This window comes from Pholcus phalangioides, unplaced genomic scaffold (assembly GCF_987345545.1).
Source record: "Pholcus phalangioides strain wild (caught in Gottingen) unplaced genomic scaffold, Ppha-v1.0 ptg000007l_1, whole genome shotgun sequence".
NCBI lineage: Eukaryota > Metazoa > Arthropoda > Arachnida > Araneae > Pholcidae > Pholcus > Pholcus phalangioides.
This window is the reverse complement of record NW_028301600.1, coordinates 52783582-52810536: the sequence shown is the minus strand read 5'-3', so window position 1 is coordinate 52810536 and position 26955 is coordinate 52783582. Positions and strand designations below refer to the sequence as shown.

Sequence of the window (26955 nt, the reverse complement as noted above, 5' to 3'; positions counted from 1 at the left end):
TCTAGTTTGCAATACTTTTGTGTGTGTTTTTGAGTTTTTCATTGTCTGTGGAAATAATGAATTTTACATGTCAGCCTTTGATGTTATTTTAGAAGAGTAAAATGTATGGGAGGTATAGTGTTCTAAAGTTTATAAATGTATCATCATGCTATTCATGAATATTCCATGGTTTTCAACTTGAAAATGTGGGTGAAATGCTATTTTAAAAAATTGGAAATGTATCCATGTGTAAACATAATGATGGGGCATAAACATAGTATTTACCCTAAATGATGATTTTAATACCTATACAATTTTAACTAATTTATATTGTCTTATATATTTTGTATTCATTAATATTGATATAGTACTAATGCATTCACCATATAGATATTTTCTGATTTTATATGGGAAATTTTAAGTATGTATTCCTGATCATGTATTTAGTGTTACAATTATTACTTGAATATAACTTATAGAATCAAAACTTTTTTCATAAAATCCAAATTTATTTATTTGTCTAAAAAAGTTATCGACAGTTTTAATGTATAAAGCTTGGCTAAGATGACCTTCCAAGTCATCGCAACATGTTTTGCACTGGACTTAGTCTCCACACAAAAACTGCTCCATCAGGCCCTCCTGTGGTTACCAAATGTTTATCATCAGCAAGGAATTGTAAAGCATTGACATCAGTACTGCATTGTTTCTCTTCAAAATAGGGTGCCTAAAAAAATTAAAAGTAATATTCTAAAGTTTGTAATTTGATTTTTTAAAGTCCATGTCAAATGCAAGGGAACTAATATTAAAGGATGTTTATTTTCCAAAAGCATTAGCTAGAACTCAAAACTATTTGCTAAAAGCTAAAAAACAATTTCAACCTGCTTTCTAAAATGAGTAAGAAATTTACTGAACTATGAGAAAACAACTTAGATTGATTTCAACGTGAGAAAAATTGAAAAAAATCAGTGTAATTGTTGTTGTTTTTAATATATCTTTATGAACTCAAGTAGCAAACAACTAATTTATCGATATTTTAAACAAATCTTATTTCAATATATATGCTATAAAGTTTATGAAATTTTAAAAATAATGTACAATTGTTTATTTCACAATGTACATAGATTTGGCACAGATGCCAAACATCTTTTGATTTCTACTTCTGGAGCGAAGAAAAAAAATTGGAGTTTTTTAAAATAGAAAAGTATCAAACTGCTGAGGCAAATGAATAATCATATTAAAATAATGTTTTCAAAGATTATATAGAATTTTCAGTTCTCTATATGCAGCTGAACCCTGTTATAGCATCCCTGATGTTGCTCCAGAAATTTTTGGTAAACAAATATTCTGGGTATTAATGTACCTGTTTAAAAATTTCAACAGGATGGCTAGGGTGGACCATGAGCTACTAATACATCGTCAGTCAACTGCTTTGACAAGGGGACACCAGTATCGCTTAGCAAGGGACAATTCCAGGTTGTAGTATCACAGGGAGTTTCTCTTTAATAGGGTTGTCAATGAATAGGATAGCTTACCTCCGGTGGTTGTGAATTCTAATTCTTCACAATTGATACGTTGAAAAAAGTATGATAGACATAGTCAATAGTGGGATAAATCAAGAAGCAATCCATACTTAGATAAGTCAGCCGTAATCTTTTTATGGTATTATATATTATTAATTATGACTTATTTTTTGGTGATATATGCTTTTATATTGGGTATTTTGGTTATATTTGACATCCATATTTTTTATGGGCATAACCTTTTTAGCCACCTCGTTGCGAAATTTGCCTGTTGTGGCCTTCGTATTTGTATTTATATAGGGATCACGCAGGCTAATTTGTGATTTGGTATAACATCAAACTCGTTATAGTGATTCTGTGAAACAAATACAATCCAGAAAACACAGATGGAGATCCATTATGATCAAAACAGAATAGTAGACTTTAAATGAATCTGAAGTTACGCTTAAGTCTCTCCATTTAGAATTATTTCGAATGACTTCCAGTGGGATAGGGCAGCAGATCTCTAACTGTTGACTTTCGAAACATACTTTCAGTTAAAAAAAGTTTTCAAATGACATGCAGTTACTTTGTTTAACATGCAGTTACTTATCTCAAAATTTGTTTGAGGGGTCGGGTACATGAAAAAAAATAAAGAAATTAACTTTTATCAGTCCCAGCGTGCTCAAAAACCAAATTAGAAAGGTGTTGCCCTGTCTCTTCTGAGGCCTACAAAAGAAAAAAAATTAAAAAATTCCATGTTTCTAAGTGCAATATTCACTGAGATATTCAAATTTGACTTACTCCTTGCCAGCAAAATTTCGTCAGCTCTGCCCCCTACCACCTAACGCATATTGGTGGGATAAGGGGGTACGCGGGGGGGGGGGGCAGAGGTTCCCCCGACGGTCAAAAAAATATTTAAAAAAATTGAAATTTCGAAAGAAACCTTCACATATTATTATCAATTTCTGTTAATTTCAATGCTATTTGAAGGCTAAGAACTCAAAATTTCTTTTTAAGAAATTCATTGCTACTCACCCTCAAAGCCATACATGGTAAACCCTTGACCCGCGGATCAAATGTGGCCCTGGGGATTATCTGATGTGACCTGCTCCGTGAAACCTAATTTTGTAAAAATGAACTAAACAGCACATTTATAGATCGCTTAAGTCACCCGTGGCGCAATTCCAGAGCATTTAAGCAGCCCGTGGCACATTCCCAGATTGCTTGAGTGATCCGCGGCATAATTACTGATCACGAGTGATGCGTGGCACAGTTCCAGAGCACTTGAATTCGCGAAACATTTAGAGATCACTAAAGTGGCTCTGTAGGGGACTTATCAATACGGAGAATGTTAGTTCAGGTGTCCACAAACTAGCGAAAGGTTTTTCTCGTTTTTGGCTCACCGAATAAGATGCCATTAAGAATATTTCGTATTTTTAAAGGGTGGTTGATGGCGTAAGCATCACGCAAACCTCCCCTCCCCCTACTTCACCACACACCAACTCCGGTCACATATCGCCATACGGTAATTTCCAACCATTGGAGTTGGGAGGGAAATGAAGGCTCGGTAGGTAGAGAACTTGCTTCTGATGTTCTATGCCCGGATTCGAACCCACGGACCTTGATGGCAACCTTCACAGTGGAAGACGAGCATCTTTGCCACTCGGGCACCAGACCTCCTCCGTTTTTCGAATTAGAATATCTCAGTGAATATTGCACTTAGAAACGTGGAATTATTTTAGTTGGCATCGGAAGAAACAGGGCAACGGTTTCGGGGCACACGGGGACTGCATAAAAAGTTAATTTCTTTCTTTTTTTTCATGTTTTACGACTCTTCAAACAAATTTTGAGATTTTAAGTAACTGCACGTCATATTTGAAAACTTTTGTAATGTAAGTATGCTTCGAAAGTTAACGGTTACAGAGATATCCGCTGTGCAAACAATATGAAACAGCTTCTATAAGTGTCAATTACAGTATATCAAGACACCTCTCATAGTAAAATTTCAATTTTACGGATTCTTTTTTATTTGAGCTCATCAATGTCTTCAGTCATATTTCACATAATTTTGCAGCACATTAGATAAGTTTTTTTTTTAAATTCGTTACAAAAAGGTTACAAAAAAAGGAACAATCTGCATTGTCGATCAAGTTAATTTCTCAAAAAATGAATACATAAACTTATTAACCGATTATTTAGAACATCATGAAAGCAAATTTACCCTTTCGCTCACACAGGGATAACGAAATAAACGAACGAATCCTTTTTTATCCCCAGCAGCCAGAAGTTGCTTTGAATTTGAGATGTGGCAACACATGTGAACTGCGTCTGGTAGTTGTCTGTTATTCCACATGCCTAAGAGAAAGGTTTTATTGCTTTTGAGTACACACTTTAATGAGTCGATTCTTCTTCAACATTTCAGCGTGGTACGTTGTGTAAGGTTATCCGAAGTGGTGTGAAAAAAAAATCACACACACATACGCAAATAATATTGATATGTGAGTGTGTGTGACAACTCCTACGAATCCTTTGAATGAGTAAAGTTTCATTTAGTTTTCTTTCCCTCTTCTCGTTTTGTCAAAGTGGGTTATAGCCTATATTAACTCGTGTGTCGAAGTGGGCGATAGATAGGGTTACCATGTTTGAAAACAGAAAAAAGGAGAGGACGCATATATGCGCGCTAACTAAATAACGTCATTTTTTCCAATTTCCACAACAGATAGCACTACTTTTCTTTCAAGAAAAGAAACCCACCATCACTTGGGAAATAATTTTTTTTCAAATAAAACGGAACCGCTATATATATGTTACGGAAATTTGATAAATCCGGTTATAATGTGTAGTTACCAACCATTTTTGTAAGTTTAATAAATTTTGTTTTGCACATTTACCGGTGATTATGTGTAATCCCCAACTCGTATTGGTAAATATGATAAATCATCAATAAATTATTTAAATTTACCGGAAATTGTGCTCAAATTTCAGTCTAGGATGATGTTTCAATCAGTGATGTTGCTTATATTTAAAAATGTTGATAAATGGGAAGAAAACCAACATTACAAGACTGATAATGTTATGAATGTTTTTACCTTCTTCACACTTATTTTAATTTTTATAGCAAAACGTACATCTGTAGTGTGCACGTATTATGTACGGGTAAAAATAATTAATTGGTTTAATGAAGAGATGAAAGGTTATAAAATTTTCAATATTTATCAAGCGGTAGTTTAGTTTTTATGGCAAAATATGTGCAGTGTAATGTGCATCAAATATGTGCATCATGTACGGGCGAAACTAATAAATGGTTGATTTTAGGTGATATTTTCGCATGATTTCTTCCATATTTATCATACTTCATACTTACCAACTTCAATCGGGAATTATATATATAATTACCGGTAAAAGTGACAAATGTAGAAAAATGTATCAAACTTACCGAAACGATTGGTGGCTATGTATAATTGAGCTTATTTAATGTTACCGTCTTTTGGCTTCCATCCAAAAAGCTATACAATAGTTTTGGGCTTGAAACGTCTCGACATTTTGGTATATATGTTTAGCACAGACATTATGAGTTGGAGAAAAAAAAGACAAAATAATAACGATCCGTCTCTCCCCTCTCTTTTAATGAATTGTGTCCACCTTTTGGTCAGTTTTATTACTTCAACTAAAGCAAGAGGAGGGTGGCTTTCTTTCTATACCCTCAGATGTTTTTACTTCCTTTTGGGAGTGTTGTTTTTTATACCAGAGGAATCAGCATTGAGTATTGTTTGCTTCTTATTTTATTTATTTATGACTGGAATAGGTACCCCTCGCCGCCATTTCAGTACACGGCATCTGCTGTTAAGTGAACAAACAATGGTATTGTCAAAATGGATATTGCGGTTTTCTTCTTCCAGGAGCTGTTTTTCCGACTGTCTTTTTCAATCAATCAATCAATCAATCAATGGTTTAGTTTTAGCAGGGTTTTTGGCTACAGCAAGGCCCTCTCCCTGCGGCTGGTAGAGATTTTCTACATTAAAGAAAAAAAATATTAATCATTGTCGACTGCTCCCAGAAATTAAGAGCAAAGGAACACAAAATAAAGGGAAAGGAAGAGTGGGATATCTTCAGCTGCACAGGGCAACGATGCAGCACTTCTAAAGCTAGAGGCCCTCTATTTTAGTCATGATAGAACAGAAAGAAAAAAAAAACAATCAATCAAAACGATGGGATGCCCAAATATATTTTTGGACCAAACAAGAAATAATGTTGGGAGGAAGAGAAATCAGATCTGACCACTCTAAAATGTAGTTTTTTGAAACAGGATCAATGAGGATAAACTTGCGAATATTTTGATAGAAAGGACACTGGAAAAGGAAGTGATAAGCAGATTCTTCCATTGGACAATTGAAACAGTAGGGGTCTCTATGTCTTTTAATAGTGTGTAAGTACTTGTTGAGCGGAGCTCGCTCGCAAATGAGTTTGTAAAGAAGGTTTTCAATTTTTCGAGATGACATCTTTCTGGAGATTTTTTCAACAAAATTGAGGAAAATAGAAAATTGAGATGGACAAGCCACTTGAAGTTGATTCCGCCAAGTTGATGTGAGAATGTCTCGGGTTCTGACTTTGTAGTCTTCAATGAAGAAACCTGCTGGAGTTGTCAGAGGAACAGAAGTGGTGGCTAAATTATGGACTGCTTTATCAATAATTTCATTCAGAGAGATGTTGACATGGCCTGGAACCCATACAAGAGTTAGCGAATTTATCTGAGAACAAATATGCGCAATAACGTTATAGAGCAACAAGATTACAGAATGTGAGTGGATGCTAATATTATTCAGGGCAAGGAGAACTGCTTTTGAGTCTGAAAAAATTGTGATGTTTGGGTTGTCTTGGATGTTGAGACAGTTGAGGCCATATGCAATTGCAAGAGCTTCAGCAGAGAAAACAGATGCATTTGGATGTGCAGTACATGTTTTTGTGACATTAGCCTGGGGGAAAAAAGCACCAAGAGTTGTATATTTGGCTTTTGAGGCATCAGTAGCAATAATGATGTTGTTGTTCACCGATTCAAAATATTCATTGAAAAGAATTGAAGAGAGGTTGCTTTTAGGCGTTTTTTGGAATTCCCAAACATCAGTTTGAATGAAGACATTGTTGACAGACCATGGAGGAACCTTGTACATGAATGGGATAAATGAGTGCAGATTTAAGAAAATAGATAAGTTGGCGCATCTATTTTTCCAAAGAGCAGTATTTCCAAAGACAGAAGAACGATTCATAGTAGGAAGAGTAAATTTTTGAGATGGTGAGCTAACTGCGGTGATGAGAGCCATATAAGTTCTGTTTAGAATAATGTTCTCCAATGATGGAATTTGAAGGAGGGATCTCATCTTAATGACCGAGGTGCTTCTGGGAAGACCAAGAATAGAGCGAATGGCTGAATGATATATGGGATCCAGAGAAGATAGAAGGGATTTCGAGCAGTTTGCCCAAGCAATTGCACCGTATCCCAAGATATTTGAAATAATGGATAAGAAAATCGGTTTTAACATTATGTAGGGAATGGCTCTAGCTGACCGTGCAACAGAGTGGCAGATGTTATTTGAGAAAGCTCCTGTAGATTTGAGATGAAGAATTTGTTTCTTCCAGTTCAAGGTTTTGTCGAAATAGATTCCCAGGATTTTGATGAAAGGGTGGTAAGGAATCTGGGAGTTATGAATTTTAAACGAAGGATGGTGATTAGTTTTTTTGCGAGAGAAAATGCAGAATTGAGATTTGCTAGGTGAAAGTTGAAGACCATTCGTTTGTGCCCAAGAATTAAGAATGCTAATAGATTTCTGAAGAAAAACCTCTGCTTGGTATCCTTCCGGAGAGCTGGCATATAAAATCAAGTCATCTGCATATACAAAAAGTTTCACAAAATTTGGAATTAACGGGATCAGGTCTAGTGTAAAAACCGAAAACAGGAAAGGCGAAAGGCTAGAACCCTGTAGCAGACCTTTACTAATATGAAACCTGGGCGACGTATGGCCCCTCCAATGAATGTGATGATTTCTATTAGACAGATATGAATGGAGCCACTTGCAAAATACAGTACCAAAACCAATGTTGTAAAGTTTACGAATCAAAATATCATGAGGAACATTATCATATGCGCTCTGTATATCCAAACCAATCAGATAGCCCTGGTGGCCTTTCGAGAAACTTGTATAAATACAGGCAACTATATCTCTAAGACAGCTTTCAGTGCCTGTTTTAGGACGAAATCCATAGATATTATGAGGAAAAAAGTTGTGTTGAAGAGAGATCCATTGAAGACGAGAGAGAATGATTCGTTCGAACAGCTTTGTAAAGGTATTAATCATAGTGATGGGTCTATATGAATTAATATCAGTAGAAGGCTTTCCTTTTTTTAGGATGAAGATGACTTTTCCTTCTTTAAAAGATTCGGGAACAGAAGATGTAATCCAAAGAGAGTTGAGATTTTGGAGGAGGAGTTGAAGGATATCTGGAGGAAGTTGTCGAATGGCTTTGTTGGGGATATCGTCTGGACCTGGAGCAGAGTCTTTACCTCTTTTGATTGCTGATTGCAGTTCCTTAAAGGTAAACTTCTTTTCCAACTGGCTGTTAAATTCTCTAGAGCAGCTGGAGACTTGAGAACTTGTAGATTGGGGTTGTAGGCATTGGAATCTGGACATGAATGCTTTTGTTTGCTCGAGAGGGTCAATGAGCGTTTCGCCTTGAAAAAGAATGACTGCATGTGCCGAGTCATAGGTATGGGAACCAATATACTTGAATTTTCTCAAAATCTTGTAGATATGTACTGAATTGTTGTTTTGTCTGAGTTGGGAGTCAAAAAACATAAATTTGAAGCAACGAAATTTGTGTCGAAAAGTAGCATGAGCTCTTTTGTATTCGATCCAATTCCCGACAGTAGGTGACTGCCTATATCTCTTAAAGGACTTCTTTTTTTTAACAAGGAGTTGTCTGCACTCTGAGTTTAAAGGCAACCGCTGACTTTTAGTAGCGTCACAGATTACTCGAGCATTGTGAAATTGATCTTTGATAAAATTATATAAGTGATTAAAGGAGTTAAACACAGGAAATCTAGTGTTTGCTATGCCTGTGCTGAATTTGTTCCAATTGATGAAGTAGTGAGACTGTTGATGCGGGCAATAAATCCCGCCCAGAAAAATCTTAATGGGAACGTGGTCACTACCATAAAGGTCTGACCCAGTAGACCAGGTTATATTGCTAAATAGATTAGGGCTACAGAGACACAGGTCAATAAAAGAATTCCTCTCAGCAGAGAAGTAAGTGGGGCTGGATGGAATAATGAGGGCAATATTATTCAGATTGAGCCAGTCATAAATTTTATTGCCAGAGGAGGAAGTTTCTCGAGACATCCAGGCTGGATGGTGAGCATTAAAGTCACCTGCCAGAATAAAAGAACCTCCCATTTTTCCTTTTATGATATTGAGGTAAGAAGTGGAGAAGGAAGATGAAGGAGGTCTGTAACAGTTTGTAATATATATAATTTTGTCATTAAAATAGACAGAGATGACGAGAGCTTCAAACTCGTCGTTGCAATATTGGAATTCCAGTTTTGAAGGAATGTGTTTCTTGATAGCAGTGAGAAGACCTCTTTTATTTGAAGAATTGTCTTGACGATAAATATGGCAACCAGGCAGGAAAAAATTTTTCATTGGATTCAAATGCGATTCTTGAATGAGAATGATGTCAGACTGTTCAAGCAAAAATTGTTTCACAGAAGAGATTTTGTTTTTTATACCCCTGGCATTCCATTGTGTGATAGAAAGACCAGATGGGCTATTAAGTCTATTGATTGAAGTGTTGAATGAAAAAAAAAAATTGTGAAAGGACAAACAAAAAGCCAGGAGAGAACTTATCCCCTAAGATACACTAAAATTACTTTTTTTTTTTTTCCTTCACTTTTTCTTTCCTGGACGTGAAGAACGGGAAGAGGACCTTTGATTTTGTGATGGGATGAGGTCAACTTGCTCAATTTCACTCGAATCGGTGATCTTTCTTTTGCCGCCAGATTCTTGAGTAATTTTTGCTGGTGGTGAAGAAAAGGGTTGTAACAATGCTTTGATTTCATTTATCAATGCTTCCCTAAAAGCACGAAGTTCACTTTGAAGAGTGGAAGTAATCTGAGTGTTTTCAGGAGGAGCACTTTTGGATGTAATCGTGGCATATGATTCTGTGTTAATAGATCGTCGTGCCACAGCGATAGAGACGTGGCGCTCTGCTTTGATCTGTAAAACTTTACATTCTGTATTGTATTGGACACACGATTTATCAAGCGCTGAGTGAGAGCCTTTACAATTGATACAGGTGAGTGTACTAGCTGTACACACTGATACATGGTGCTGCTCCCCACATTTGTCACAAAATTGGGCCCTTGCTGGGCAATATTTTGCAATATGTGTGAATTTGAAGCATAGTTTACATTGTCGCGGTCTATCAATGAAAAGAGAAATCTTCTGGCGAAGGAACCAAAGCTTTATGTCCTCAGGTAAATGTGTTCCCAGCTTTGTTACTAACACAGTGGAGGTTGGAACTCCTTGCTTGATAAAACGCCGGAGCTCAAGAGGGATTATATTATTCCCTTGGATTTCTTCTGCTAATTCATTCACAGGGATGTCTGATTCTATGTTTCTGACGAGGAATCTCGTGGAACAGTTTTCCAGTAGGAATTTAGTAGATACTTTAGTTCCAAAAAGTTGGTTGATCATGAGTGCCTCCAGTGTTGACTTCGCTGTTGATATTGTTAGAATGAGGCACTTTCCAGAGCGAGTAAATTTCACCTCTGAGATATCTTTGCTTTTCCTGATGTAGGTGTTTAGCTCCTTCTGCAGGGCACGAGGCTTCGAAGCTGGGATAATTTGCGGGGAAATCACCATCACTTGGAATGATGAGCAGCCCAGAGCGGCCGCTTGAATGGCTTTTTGACCATCTGACATGGTAGAAGTGAATACATTATGTTCGTCAGATTTTTTCTCAGAACCACTTACTTCCATTTTCTCGTGAGACAGAGACTGTGTAATGTTATCCGATGAAGTCGATGCAATAATCTTCATACTGTCAGTTTCAGAAAGACTTGTCATGTCCGAGGTTAGGCTTAAGCGCGCCACCCCTGGGGCGTGCTATTTAATTCTCGCCACTGCAAGAGGGGAAAAAAAAGAAAAAACCACCGACAAAACTATTCCGGAACAAAAAATAAAAAACCTGACGAACTTGTCAGCAAAAGAAAGAGATGCAAAAGGACAAAAAAATTGAAAATATTGGACACAAGAACAAAAACACAACCAACCGCAGGTCGACAGGGACCCCAAGCTCTCCTACCAAATCGTCTTTTTCATGTTATTTTGGGGCAAGCTAGTTAGAATAGCACCTATCCTGCTTGGATGCAACTTAGACTCGTCTGGGAATTTCGAGGGCGTTGGTCAAAGCGTGTAAAAATGTGTAGGAAAAAAACAAGCAAACACTCATTTGATCATTTTTGTCGCACCACGGTCATTTTCTGCACACGAGGGCTAATTAGACGGGGACCTACAATTTATTGCCGATTCCGAACGGCAGGCTTGTTTTTCATACTCATCGAGAGGTTGGTGCGCTAACCCCTCGGTGGGGGACTCCCTGCGGTAGCAATTTTTGCTGCGGTCAAGTTGCCGTTTTTTGTTGTACCCCTGTGTCAGGAAAGTTTTCTGACAAGGACGAACTGGGTATCGAACTCGCGACACCTCTAAACATTCTTTGGTACTTTAGGTGAGCATCTTATCGACCGGGGTACCGCGCCCCGCAAACACTCATGCCAATGAAGAGATATATGGGTGTGAGATATATGACCCAAGCAATGGGTCCCACGCGTCCAATCCACTTCCTTGGGTATATAACATCGAGGTGATTACGCAAATTACCGCAATAGTGCTAATTTACGTCATGCGCAGCGCGCGATCCTACCCCAGCGCATGCGTTTCGCGACGCTGCTTATGTCAGATATGGTGAGCGAACCAACGAACGCATTCAGCGATCAACTGACATCCACCTTTCGTCTCCTCTGGACTTAAAGCCTGCATGCGTTTGTCGCGATTTTCACCATCTCATCGTGGTTTGCGACACCATGTCCCATTGCAATTTTTGTTCCTCTTGATGCTTTCTAACAGCCCTCTGAGTTTGTCAATCCATTAACAAAACACCCTGTATACGAGATGTGACCAGCACCCCCAATGTTTTTTCATGTCGGCGCTTCTCGCAACATACATCATTCACGGCCATTCATAGCCGAAAATTTCTAAAGTCGCTGAAAATCAACAAAGGCAATCCAGGACCCGGGAGTGCTCGAGGCACCCTTCCAGAACCCACAATTAATTCAGACGTCGTCATAAACTGATACCCGATAAAGACTCTTTGAACGGGGGGAAGGGGTCAACGTCCATGGACGCCTATGGACGTTCATCATAGCTATGATAACATCCACTCAGAAAAAGTCTCGACTGCCCTTCTGGAACGATGTGGAACCCATGACTTTCGGATGGTATGGTTATCATTAGACTTTCCTATGTGAATATTGTATATTTCTGGTCGTGCTTTTTAATGAGAAATATTGTTCATTTTAATGTTCTCTTTTTGTCTCACACAGCTCTTATGTGTGGGTTAAACCTATATACAGCAATATCCCAAATTTACACAATAGGTAACCTCGTAAAGAATTCGAACATCTAACCCCACGGTACAATTTTGTATGCCAACACACATAAATATGGGTTAATTGGGATACTTTCCATCTTACTATGGCTGTACTTTCCTATGACTTCATAAAATTAAACTGTCCTTTGGACATTGGTCTTTTAAAAAAGATGATGTATACTAAAATCTGTGGAAATGAACCTCTACATGCTTTTAGTGCTTTGATAACACCTTGGTTCATCGAAAGAAATAAGCTTCTTGTGTTTGGAGGCAAGAAAAGCATTTCAGCAGTGGAGGTCAAGTTAACCGAGAGTTGCAGGCCAGGTGAATTGTGTGTGTGTGTGCCATTAATGACAAAGAATTAAAATGATTCGCTTAGAGCAGTAAAATTCTTTTTTGCCGGCTTATTATAAAAATAGAAATTAAATACTGTATTTAATAAATAAATTACATAGTGAATCAGTTGACAAATTATACAGATAAATATTATAAAAATAACTAAGTGGAAAAAAATGCAAGGACGGTAATGTTCTAAGAATGTATTTTAGTATGATAAACAATCCTGGGATTTTTTATGAGTGCCCTCGATGAAACTCGCGCGGCGTCATGCACACCACATTAGATATCTCTTGTACGGGCGTTGCATTTATATACTAGGAATAATAATTATTATATTCTTTTGTGTGTGTGGTCTAAGTGTTTCATCGTGTTTCACTACTCACTCTCGTCACCGGGAGGGAATGCCGCATAAAAAATTCAACACTTGGTTGGGTAATGCACGTGTGAACAAAATCGTGCAGCATAAACAGTACGATGTACGAAAGACTGGTTGCTAAGCGGAGATGAAGATGATGTTCGGGAAGAAAAATTCTATCCCCTAGGGGGACAGAGCCACGGTTGGTCTGGAGGAGGGAAGAAAATTCACAATGCCTCTGTGGGAATCGAACAACCAACCGCTTTCCTCACCAGTGCTCTCTCTGCCGTTAAGCTACGGAGGACTCGCTCGAAAAGTGAGAGATTGATGGTTCGATTCCTCACAGAGGCATTGTGAATTTTCTTTTCGAACTTGATCTTTATCTCAGATTGGCAACTAGTCTTTCGTACTTCGGATTAAGGCGCGTATACACTAGCGCGCCGATCTTGTAGCGTACGACCGCCTGCAGCGGTTCTAATCTGCTCTTGGGGGTACACAAACTTATTTTGTGTTTCCTTCTTTCCTTTGTATTCGTTGAAAAAACCGATTCCAGGTGAGTCCAGTTGAAAAAATTCAAGAATCGTTCACAACACCGTACAAATTACTGAACAACCGATTGCGAATGATTTCATTGCACGATCCGCGCGCTAATGTATACGCGCCTTTCGACAATTTTCACAAAAATTCATGGTCACATGAACATGAACGAACTTGCAGTCTTATTGAAAACATATACAGGGTGCATAGAAAACAGGGCGTATGGCATTTTACTTGCGAACCGTTGATTCTAGAAGCATGCTTCCAATTAGAAAAAGTTTCCAAATAACGTGTAAAACTCAGATATGTCATTCATGTTGCAAGGGTTGTATATAGTTATAAAACACAAAAATTAAATTTTCATAGTCCCCGTGTGCCCCAAAATCTAATTAAAAAGTTGTTGCCCTCTCTCTCCTGATGCCAACTAAAAAATTCCACGTTTCTAAGTAATATTTACTGAGATATCGAAAAATGGAGGAAAGTTGGGGAAAAATAGCTTTAAAAATACGGGTAAACTGTTATAACCGCATTTAATGCTGTTTTTTTTCGAACTTTCCTTCGTTTTTCGAATTCGAATATCTCAGTTTTTTTAGTTGGCATCAGAAGAGACAGGGCAACTACTTCCTAGGTTGGTTTTGGGGCACACGGGGACTGTATAAAAAGTTAATTTTTATATTTTAATAACTATTCAACCCCTTGCAACATGAATGACATGTCTGAGTACTACACGTTATTCGGATACTTTTCTAACTGGTAGTATGCCAATAGGATTAACGATTCGCCAGTAAAAAGCCATACGCCTTGTGTTTGCTATTCACCCTGTATATTCTATGACTCACATTTGTTCTTGAATTCTCACGAGTTCTTGTGGATTGCACCAGCAAATATTAAAATGGAAGTCTTCTGCTGCCTAACCAACTTAGCTAACAACGTATCAGGAAGACCTCCCTAAATTTGTGTAACGACATTTAAACCCCCGACAGTGACCACAACAAAAACGTGAGTGCTAAATGACTAAATTCATATCAACCATTCTGAAGATTACGCGTATAATGTTGTAGGATTGTTGTGCTGTAGACGCCAGAGCTACTTTAAATATCATTTTGACCTAAGTTCCATCTTTGGACAAAAGTGTGATGTCAGTTATTATTGCTATAGCAGTTGCTGTTCCCAATCTTGATTGTTTTCAACGATTTCCGAGATATCGGTTGGAGCAGTAACCCTGTTATTCGCTCAAAATGGATGACAAGCCTGCTCTCTTTTATTGGCACCTTAGTAGACGATAGTTCTTTGGACAAATTCTGTTGTCTACAAATCAAGAATTATAAATACCGGTTTTTTTAAACCAGTCATGGTGTGAAGTAAAATATCTCGAAAAAAAAACAACAACTGGAATCGCTCTTCCCCCCCCCCCATTTTCCTTTAATATTCCATTTTTTGGTTAGTTTTTGCAAAGGGGAAGTTGGAATATATATCATTGAAAAAAAGGGAAAACCGTACCACGCTGAAAGGTTGATATTGCCAGTACAGAACTTCATTTCTATACGGTACATTTGTAAATTTTTGCAAGACTTATACACATAAAACGTAAAATAATAAACTGTGTTATTCTTGAGATTTCTATGTCGTTATATTGACTAATAATCAAATAATTGTGTTTCTGCCAAAGCCTGAAATCGGACATTGGCGAATTGACCAATTTCGTTGTAAATTGACCCGGAAAATGACCAATTTTCGGGCTTTGGCCAGCCAGTTCACGAAGCGGCCGGAGATCCCCGGGCAAAGTCCGATAACAAAAGACATGATTCGTGGGGTCATTGCCAAATTGGCGTATTTTTTCGTGATAATTATGTCCACGTTAGCTATGGCAACCCATAAAATTACAGTCACGATGCGGTAATAACTTTTTTTTTAATTTGACAGAAAAACTATATACCTATATTATTATATAAATAGATTTTTTTCTGAAAATTTCTCTTTTTTTTCCTCTCGTCACATGCAGCTAATCCAATACAGCTACTATATATAGCCATGTATCACATGCTGGCGATGAAAAAAAAAAAAGGATTTGGTGCCTACCGGTCCGGTAGGCACCAAACATCATCACTTCGTCTTACATCAGAACTTCGAACTTTGGCCACTCCGTGAATTGGACGCTCTTCGGGCTTTGGCAGTAACATACAACGTTGCATATAATACTAGTGTTGTTTTTTTAGTGAAGATTTTATAAATATAAATACTCTACTAACTCTTTACTTACCATTTATTTTATATCCTAATGTGCAGTTTGGCTTATACCATTCCAGCTCTTTAACTTGCGATGCTGTTTGAAGTTTCTCTTTCCTCTTTAGATTCCCTTAAAAAAGAGAGGTATCTCTTTTATCTATCTTAATTGTAACCAAAAAAAAGGGAGAAATTGTAACAAAATTAATCAAACCAAAGCAAAATACACCATGTATCAACAGCTATGGAACTAAGCAGAAAATAATGACGGTAAGAATATGAAAAATTATTTATTTATATAAAACACAATTGTAATAATAAGAGGTGTGTAGTTTAGCCTAAAGAGTTGTAAATATTTTTCAAAATAAATACATTTTTAATTGATAGATTTTTCTAATGAGTTTCCAATAACTAAAAGTCAAAATATTTGAGTATAATATATTTTGCATTTTTATTGTATATGTAATATACTTACAATACACTTATATGTATGCATATGCTGTATCTCGTGCCTTGATGCAGGGTAAATCAAGACGATATCGATTGATAAAAAACAACATTCATGAAATAGGTGATTTTCAACTATTTGTGTATTCACTATATTCGTTACCGTCAACTTCTTATCGCAATAATATTTTTTCAATGCTACTCCATAAATGTGGTATTCATATTCGTAAAGGACATTTTTTTTTAATTTCATCATTTCTCTTCACCTTTTATTTAACGCTTGTTGGGGCTTTTGTGCTTATATATATATATATATATATATATATATATTTTTTTTTTTCAGATATCTTTCTTTGGCTTTTTGAAAATTCATAAGAAATATTTACGGATTGTATTAATAACATTAACCATAATTTTTTTAGTCAAAATGGTAACAACTTTGAAATCGTTGGTATGTAAATATTGACGAAATTCCAATAACTTGAATGTTGACAAACTTTTTTAAAATTACTTTTTGTACATCAGTAAGTTTTTGATAGAGTCAAGAACATTCATTAAAACTTTAAGAAAATACGATGTTTCAGCTTACTTGATTTGAAATCGGAATAGAAAGATTCTACAGTAGGACCTCTCGATAACGGACAACCATGGGACCAAAAATGTTGTCCGCTAACGGAGAGTGCCCACTAATGGGGTGATACGATGTGCAGCGGAACCTCGTTTATCTGACTTTCATATTGTCACAACGCTTGGTTTCGGTCTAAATTAGTTCTTATAAATTTTAATGTTAAAATGTATATGTTACTGTGTGTGTGTGTAAAACTGAACACCAGTGCGGTGGTTATGCATAATCACCAATTGTTTCGATAAAAAAAAAGTTGATTAAATTTTACCATATTTATCACTTTTACCTGCGATTATGCATAATTCCCAAATAAAAATGGAAAATTTGATGAATATGAAAAAATTTATAACATTTCTTCTTTTCATCAAACCAATTATTTATTTTTACCCTTACACGATGCGTGCACTCATGTATTTTGCTATAAAATTGAATTCAATTGAAATAAGTGTGAAGAACTGATGAAAACCATTATCAGTCTTGTAACGTTGGCTTTCTTTACACATATCAACATGTGCAAATAAAACCAACATTACCATTCGGAATCATCATCCTGCAACATAGTTATGTTTAGTTAATCAAGTAATTAATTGACGGATTGTCATATTTACCAATACGAGCTTGGGATTATACATAATCACCGTTGAATATGGTAAATTTTTGATTTAAGAATAAAAATTAATGAATTAGAGTTTGTCTGATTCTACCGTCCGCTATTGAGTGTCCCCCCCCCCCCCGCAGGGAGTAAAATACGTTAAAGCCCTATTGAATCAAAGGGGTTGCAAGTTGCCCCAACACTTGCATTCTGTTGGCATCAGGAGATACAGGGCAACAACTTTCCAATTGGAAGTTACAGGACAGGAGGACCTTATAAAAGTTTAGATTTCTTTTTATTTTAAGACACTGTATTTTCACTCTCAAAACTGGTACAGGATAATTTTTGAACGCCTTCTGGGCATTTTCTAAATTGGAATTATACCCTACGACGGACAGTTGATGTGTTGAAGGTCGCATTAGCCCTTACAGGACACCCTGTATAATGGATTTACGCCCATTCCCTTACATGCGTAAAAATATTGATTTTTATGTATAAATGATTACTGTAGATCATTATTTCCCGGTTCATAGCAAATATCCTTATTTATTGCCCTTGGAGTCCGTTTACGGCTTTGCGTGAGAGGATCATTTGATCAGACAGAGTACAGATTACTTTGTGGAAAATACTCATGAAATGAAGCCCTTTCGAAAATAATGATAATGCAATTATTTTCGAATACAAGGATATTGAAAAATGTTAAAACATAAATTTTTATGTTATACTCGCAAAAGAGAGTACAAAAACTGTTTTTGTTTAAAGTTTCTGCAAAGTTGCATGTTTTCTTACAGAAAACGATATCATGGTAATCATTGTCAGTGAAAACAGCTTGCAAGTTTTCTCCATCCACCGACCAGTCCAACATAAGAATAGGCACAGTACCCTAAAAAAAATAAAGGAAAATTAAAATACAGTAAAAATCTTTTCGGTGTGGCGTGTGTGTGGTGTTTAGTGCTCCAAATAAAATTTCATAAATGGATCGTGAAATAAAATATAATAATAAAAAAATCAATGTAAATATGTGAATAAAATGGAAACAGATCTTACCGGTAGTATGTAATCAATTTTATACATATATCCATTACTGTGGGTCTGGAACAAGTAAATATTTCCATCTGCGCATCCTACTGCTAACGTATCTCCATCTGAAGCGGAAGATGAAAATCTATTACCTAGAGTTTCAATTGTAATCTATCTGCTAGTATTAAATTTAAAAATGCAGTTACAGTCAAATTCGGTTACATCGACCTCGGTTGTAACGACAATTCTGTTATAACGTCAGTAAACTTGGTGGTCTGTGGGCCGATCCCTATAGAGAATAACGTTAATGTACCTTGCTTATAAGATCGATGAAAATGCCATGAACTCGGATATAATGACACATTTTTGGTCGGTTTATGGCGTTTTTGATATCTAACGATGGAAAAAAAGATTTTTAAGAAGCTTTGGCGCTCCGACATGCTTTTGATCAACATGACCCGTATACGGGACATTACTGTATTTTGCCATATAATTTTGCCCTTTCTTATTTTTCCCATTACAAAAATGTCCCGTTGTCCTCCGTTTTTTTTGGGGTAAAATTTGCTTCAATTATTAATCTTTACTAGAATCAGAGGTGAAGATATTTTGCTCAATTTATAAATTGTGTAAAAATGAATACGACTATAAATATTCATCATAACATTTGCCATGTTAATTTTTTTCCCGGTGAAATACATTTTAAAAATCACTACATATATTTTCTTGTACTGTATTTCTCACAAAAGGTTATTAGCATATTTGGCGATTTTTCTGACAGTTGGTAATATTAAATTACCAAACCAATATAAATGCCAAATTAATATTAAATTACCAACTCGCATATTTAATTTTGTGCGAGAATTGGTGATTTCTTGTATTTATGACCCCAGTTGTCTTATGATCAAAGTTATCTTATGTTAAAAAAAAATTCTGTTTTTTTTCCTCTCGATCAAGTATGGTCACTCTGACCACAAATAACAGCTTCTTGCATAGAATTTGATTGCATCTGATCAGGGCTGGACCTTGAATCCTATGAACTACGCGGTTGCAAAAGGCGTCAACTGAAGGGTGCCGATAGGGGGGATTTTTTATCACCAAAATATTATTCGCTTACTCTTGAAGTATGTCCAGAACTGGCCCTGCATCTGATTGCATTCTTCGTCAAAAAGAAAAAAAGATCTCGGAAACGGCAACCTTGGTTGCACCGACAAAAACTCACGTAATCTTCGATGTCGTTTAAACTAAGTTTGACTGTATTTGTGAGAAGTTGAGTTATGATTCCTTTTCATTCATCGCAGCATTTATTTATTTATAATTTTTTTTTCGAATGAGTTCTAACATTTTACGCTAATAAATATCACTCGAGACTTGAGAATATACCTATAAGCATAATCGTTCGACAAATAAATAACAAAGTTGATTTCTCACAATATTGATATCGGATTTAAACATGAAACTGCAGTAGACAATCCTGATAAACTAGATCAGAGTTTTTCAACCTGTGGTTCGTGGACCAGAGGTGGTCTGCAGCAGACTTGATTAGATTAATTCTAAAATAAAACTTAGTTCTAACAATGAATGAAAAATTGTTCAATCTTTATAATTACCGTCTTACCTGGTGAGTATTTGAGTGTGTAGAGAGGACTGTTGGTGACTGGTAGTGTTGTTACATGAAGTCCGTCTTCCATATTTAGGAAAGTAACATCGCCATGTTCATCTCCCACAGCTACGATACTACCATGTGGATGAATCGTTATAGAAAGGCATTCGCTCTATTAAAACATAGGGGAAAAAATGCTAAGTATAAAGTATTGATCTACACAATTATCTTTTTAAGCAAAAATTCGCAAACATGATCCAGATTTTCGGACAAACTTAAGTAACTGGACGTCATTTCTTTACTCGTGATTGAGCAATGCACGTGACACAAATATTTTCAAAAAAAAAAAAAGAAGAAAAGATCGATTCTTTTTTTTGACATGTAATCATGAACGGGCTTATGTGTTTTGTGGACCGGTGCGAAAATAGCGTAGTGGCCTTCTAAAATTATTTTTCCCGATCCTCCAGTATCCTCGGCACCCTAGCGAAAGCCAGGTTTACATTACCACCCGAGGACGATTTTTATTAATTTTGTTTCCTTCACCTTTTTATTCACTATAGATGGGTCCATAAACAGATCTGTCGTGGGGCCCTCCAAAGATCACAACCTAGGGACCCTGCTGTCCCTAAATGGGGGGGGGACATGTGTACAAGGTATGGGGTTCTTTATATATAAGCCCCTTATATAATTACCCCCCGCCCCCAATATATAAGCGCCTTTATAGTTCGTTTCTGGCAACAGGGGCCAGCCCTGGCCCATCGAACAGGATGGGGGGGGGATGCCCTGCACCTAAAGCCCCATCTTTGGCTCTCGTTGAGCCACCAAAATGGACTGGCTGTCAGGTATAGACGACGGATTATCAACTATGAGCTGCGGCTGAATAATCTTTCTGCTAGAACAAGCATGCATTTTGCTAACTCACCCCCGTGTAGGTTTAAACACGTCGTTAAAGACCGTTGTAATATGTCATTAACGGGACCCTTCCCACGCCTCTGTCTCAAAGGTGTTCTTTGATCTCTGCAGTGATCTCTAAAGTGCTCTCTCACTTATACGTCGGTACAAGGGAACGGGGAAAAAGAAGGTGTAAGTGAGAGAGCCGTTTAAGTGAATAGCATTACTATTCTGTATCTTTGACCGAAAGTGCCGAAAATCTTCTTATAACTGACAGAAACTTATAAGTGAGAGATCACTGTAGGGCACGGTAGCCCAGTGCGATAAGACACTCGCCGAAAGTACCAAAGGATTTTTAGAGGTGTCGCGTAGTTTGATACCCGGTTCGCGCTTATCAGAAACTTTCCTGACACAGGAGTACAACAGAAACGGTGACATGACCACAGGAAAAGATTGCTATTGCAGGGATTCCCACACCGAGGGGTTAGGGTACCATCCTCTCTATGAGTATAAAAAAAAGCTGCCGTTCGGAATCGGCAATAGTAGGTCCTAATCTAATTGGCCCCCGTGTGCAGAAAATGACCGTGGTGCGACAAAATGATCAAATGAGAAATCACTGTATATATATATATAAGGGGTTCCCAAAAAATTATATATTTGCCTAGGGCCCGAACTTATGAGATACGGGGCCTGGCTTGGAGGTGTGTCAAAACCCTAAATCTGCGGGTTCCCTGTTTTAGGCCAGGATTACGCTATAAATGTTTTACAAATGTTCATTTATAAAACTTGAAAAATTCAACAAATAAGCGCATCGGTTACATTTGAGGTAATGCAACCAATAGGCTCATTGGTTCCATTTTTCAAGTGTTGTAGAAGATCTTGCATCAAACTTTTATAGTGTAATCCCAGTCTTGGACAGAAGTTTAAGCTATTGCTTTGTTAAAAGAAGTCGAAATGTAACTCAATGTAATCAAAGTATTTTTATTCTGTTTTGGCGGTCCCTAAAATTTAGCGGCCCGGTGCGGTTGCACCTTTTGCACTTGTCCAAGTCCAGCCTTGCATAGTTTCTCGAGAAGAGGTAATTATATGGCTGCTCATTATGTACAGTGTAGTTCAAGCAATATTATGTCGTATTTTACTTACATCACTTTGAACTTTCCAAACCAAACTGTTAACATCCCATCTGCAAATATACTTATCTAAGCCAGCTGTAACAAAAAATGGGCTGTCTGGATGAGCCGCCAGTGAACGGACGTCGTCGCAGTGAGCCTGAAAAAAAAAAGAGTTTAGAATTAATTATGATTAAATAGTAACCAACATCTCACAATGCGCATCAAAGAGGGAGTCCTAAAAAATGTGTAAAATGAGAGAGAAAAATAGATGGATGTAAAATGACTAATTACGTGTACGACTGGATTCAAAGTCCAAGTGGGCGATCCTTCCAGAATAACATTTTTGTTTGTGCCAACAAAAACTTCGCAGTTTTTTGTGACATCTTTCTGAGGGCACAGAGACGTAACGCCTCCAGAACCAGTTGGGAGCTAATTGAAAAAAAAATATAGAGATTGTGAACCTTATCAATTTAATTTAATTTAAATAAATTGAAACAAAAGAGAACACGCAATGAACATCTTATGATAATAATATACAAAATTAATGGAAAAGTCTTTCCAGACATGATTATTTCTAGCTCATCTAGTTTACTACCACGATGCACCACTAGAAACGAAGGGCAATATTGTAAATATTTATAAATGAGCAATTTGAAATAAAATTATATCACATGGAATCGCGAAAATTTTAATGTTACACTAACGTGTACATTATTTTTAACGAGCGCACCCATGGTGATTCCTACACGATGATTTTGCGCACGCGGAAGCATTTTCACGCAGTTTGGAGGGAATATCACGTTTTGTTGTTACTAGGAATATGTACCACGATAATAACTCTAAAAACATTTAAATGGTCCAGACCTTTGCTGTCAATAATACTTCTGATGGGTAATGTGGAAAAAGAGCCTTTTCTTTTGATCGTTCAACCCTCGTCCCCACACTGAGCTTCATCGGCAAGGGTGTCAACATATTTATTATTCGATAATAGAGATGCCGCAGATGAGGGGAGATAACTCAAAAAATGCTCAACACATGGCCTGTGGGACAAATGTGGTCCTCGGAGACATTTAATGTGGCCCACGATATCAAACCTGATTTTTTTAAAAATGAGCGAGTGGCAGATTTCAGTATTCCAGATCATTTAAGTGACCCGCGTGCAGTTCTACATTACTTTTATAGACTAAACGAATGAGACGTTTCTTGATGGAGAGACAGCATCGTTAATATGAGAGATTTAATTAAATGATTAAATTATATGATACATCAGAGACCCATCGGGAGCGCATTTTCTTGCATGCGTCCGATCTCACACTTCAACATCGAATGATACTAAATGATAGTACCGCTACATGGCAGGTATCTTTCTGCTACGCACCTACATCTAAGGAGCAGGTGGTATTCGCTAACACTTGAGTGGCCCATGACGTTTTCCCATATCTCTCAAGTGGCCCACGGCACATTTACGGGTCACTCAACCATTCTGCGACACATTTCCAGATCACTTAAGTGACCCGTGGTGCAGTTCACATCACTTAACCTTTTAACGGCTAATGTTCCCAATTAGGAACATTTTTTAAATAATTATTAATTATTTTTCTTACATGAAAAAGCACTTGATTGAGTCACCCGTGGCATATTTTTACAGATTACCTGAATGACCTGGGGCACAGTTCCAGAATACTTAAGTGACCCGCAGCACATTTACAGATCACTTAATGTATTTGCCAGCAGCACGTTTTCAAATCGATCAAGTGGCCCGCGCTCTCCTAAAAGTTGAACATCCTTGGTGTGTAAGCGCAATGTATCTGATTTTTAAGAGGATTTTGATTTCACTTACCATTGTAGAAGATACTTTCGCAAACTTTTTTGAAGAGTCCCAAACTTTTAATTCTCCTTCCTGATCAGGTGAACTGCTTCCAGACATTAACAGTCCTTCTGGCAGTGATAGTAGGGCACATATCTCTCCCTATACGGACGTATAAAAAAAGATAACACACATATAAGTATACAAGGTGCATAGCTAATAGCACGCGCCGCTAATTAGTGGTGAACCGTTGATCCTAGAGGCATACATCCAATTATAAAAAAAGTATCAAAATAACGTCCAGACTTCAGATACGCCTTTCATATGCGAGGTGTTTATAGTTATTGAAACAGAAAAAATTAACTTTTTTTTATTAGGACATCCCGCCGAGATGTTTGAATTGAAAAATGAAGGGCGTGGTAGCCCAGGTCGATAAGATACTCGTCTGAAGTACCAAAGGATGTTTAGAGGTGTCGCGTAGTTCGATACCCGGTTCGCCCTTACCAGACGTTCCTGAAACAGGGGTTCAACAAAAACAGCGACGTGACCACAGAAAAAGTTTGCAATCGCAGGGAGTCCGACACCGAGGGGTTAGCGCACCAACCTATCGGTGAGTATAAAAAAAGCTGCCGTTCGGAATCGGCAATAAATTGCAGGTCCCGGTCTACTTAGCCCTAGCGTGAAGAAAATGTGTGACAAAAATGATCAGAAATGAAGAAAAGTTGGAAAATAACAGCATAAACTCACAGGAACGCTCTTTACCTCTAATTTATGCTGTTCACTTCTCTCCGATATTTGAATTAAAAAAAAATAGCTCAACGAATATTGAACTTAGAAACGTGGAACTTCTTCATTGGCCTCAAGAGAGACAGGGCAACAACTTTCTCATTGGGTTTTTAAGGACAGGATGCCCGTATGAAAAATTAGTATTTTTTATTTCAACCTTTACAGTGGCAATCCCGAGATATCTCGTCAAACTCGATCTGCTTCATTTCATTCGCCCCGAAATATATCGGGTTCTTAGGCCGCTTTTACCTCCAGTGTGACGGTTATAATGCGGACCAGGAAAATTTTAAAAACCACTTAAAGAACTAATAACTATACAACACTTTGCAATATGAATAACGTATACAGTCGAATCCCGTTTTAACGAATACCGTTATAGCGAAAATCTCGTTTTAACGGACAATTTTCTAATACCCCAGGTAAGTTTACACAAGAACATTGAGAAAACCTGGAATTCCTTTATAACGAAATTTCGTTGTAACGAAGTGATTTCTCCGGTCTCTTGGAGTTCATTATAACGGGATTCGACTGTAGTATTTTTTCTTATGTCTACACGTTATTTAGATACTTTTTCTAATTGAAGTATGCCTCCAGGATCAAAGCCAGGATTCACCAGTAATTTGCAGCAACTGGACTTCGCTACGCACGATTTATATCTATGTAATGTAATAGAAAAGAACTGATAATTGTGTTAATTCTTACGTCGTGGGCTTTGAATTCTTTCTGTATGTAAAATAATTTACTCATGTCTTCACTTGGCGACCAGACTGTTATGAAACCTTTGGAGTTTCCTGTGACTAGCCGTCCGTCATTCAAAAACTCCACAGACAGATACGTCGTGGCCGCTCTGCCCTACAAATAACAAAAATTTCAAACGCTAAAAAAAGTCTGATTATTACAGCGCATTAACAAAGTTATATCCAGTTATGCATGGTAGGATATTTTAAATAGTTTCTTATACAAGACTGTAGTTATTATGATGAATTCAATTCACTATACAGGGTGTCCTGTAAGTCCTAATCCGGCCTTTAGCAAGCGTTAGTCGTAGAGTTATGGTTCTAATTTAAAAAATCCTCAAAATGTGTTCAAAAATCAATCTGTACCAGTTTTGCGAATTAAAATAGTGTATATAGTGTGTCATAGAATAAAAAATTGAATTTTTATTCCAACTTCCAATTAAAAAGTTGTTTCTCTGCATTTCTCGAACCCTAGAAAAATGTTACATGTTTTTAAGGCAGCCACTGCACTATAAACGTTTTATGAAAGTTCTTTTCTAATAAAGTTCTTTATAATAAATTTTATAACACCTGAACAATGCAACTAATTTTCGAGCGAATGTAACCATCAGGCATACTAGTTTTTTCTTCAAGTTTTGTAAAAGAACTTTTATCAAACTTTTATAGTGTAATCCTTGCTAGAGTGCAATATTCCTGAGGTATTTAAATTAAAAATCGGAGATAATTTGGGAAAAATTAGCATATATACTGACGGTCAACGCACCTTTCCCTCATTGATGCTGTTCCCTCCCAATTTTTCTCCGAAATTTGAATTCAAATATCTCGCGGAATATTCCACTTAGAAACGTGGAACTTTTTTTGTTGGTCTCTGCAGAAACAGGGCAACAACCTTCTAATCAGAAATGAGAAAACGAGGGACCGTATAAAAATTTAAATTTTTTTAAAGTGATTCCTAAACACATTTTGAGCATTTTTTGAAATAAAACCATACCTCTACAGTTGATGAGATAAAGGCCGAATTTGGACTTAAGGACGCTCTGCATATTTGCTTCCGTTTGCACAGATGATGGAGCGCGAAAAGGTGTTTTGAAGGAAATATTAAAACTTAAAATTGATTAAAAATTTTTACTCATTTTTTCAACAAAAAATTATATTATTATTAATATTTCAAATAAAAAAATCCATTTTTATAAATTCATAGAGATTTCGGAGAGAGAAAACGGATTTCAAGAAATTTATTTTATTCAAAATTCACTTTGACGTTTTGGAGGCAAAACGATTGATCTGAAAATTTTGCTTAACCTTATGAGGGGTTCAAATTACAAATAACTTATAAGTCTGACAAAATACTACAGTAATAGTTTTTTTACTATTAATTGATATTTGCTACTATAGTTGATGAAATATTGCAATAAACTGTACCGCAGAGAGAGGATCTAGTCTATCTAATCGGCCACTTTCTGCTTTCACCCAGAAGGATAAGTGTTGTTTGCCGTAAGTTACCAAAAGTTCATCTTCTGAAGGATGGAACATACCACCGAGAAGCTCTTCGTCTGTCTAAACGTTACAAAAAACTCTAATGAAATAAATAAAAATTTAATGGTACGATACAGAGAGAGTGGAACATTTCATTCATAAAAACTACTAACTAAAATCGATTATAATACACAGTGAAATCTCGATATAATGATACTCGACGGACCAA

At 36.8% G+C, this 26955-nt stretch overlaps 1 protein-coding gene across 1 annotated transcript in view; it reads right to left on the bottom strand.

Moving 5' to 3' along the window:
* Positions 1-473: 473 nt before the first annotated feature.
* LOC149085475 (echinoderm microtubule-associated protein-like CG42247) overlaps positions 474-26955 on the bottom strand; it is a 63243-nt gene continuing 36761 nt past the window's right edge. Inside the window, exons 8-18 of the mRNA XM_089233492.1 lie at positions 26673-26807; positions 25216-25365; positions 23761-23889; positions 22212-22349; positions 21952-22077; positions 19933-20089; positions 18345-18442; positions 18087-18180; positions 15671-15766; positions 3703-3836; positions 474-703 (exon numbers count right to left, since the gene is read on the bottom strand). Of these exons, the coding sequence (XP_089089618.1) occupies positions 557-703; positions 3703-3836; positions 15671-15766; positions 18087-18180; positions 18345-18442; positions 19933-20089; positions 21952-22077; positions 22212-22349; positions 23761-23889; positions 25216-25365; positions 26673-26807 (1404 nt within the window). The 3' untranslated portion in view covers positions 474-556. The remainder of the gene's footprint in view (positions 704-3702; positions 3837-15670; positions 15767-18086; positions 18181-18344; positions 18443-19932; positions 20090-21951; positions 22078-22211; positions 22350-23760; positions 23890-25215; positions 25366-26672; positions 26808-26955) is intronic.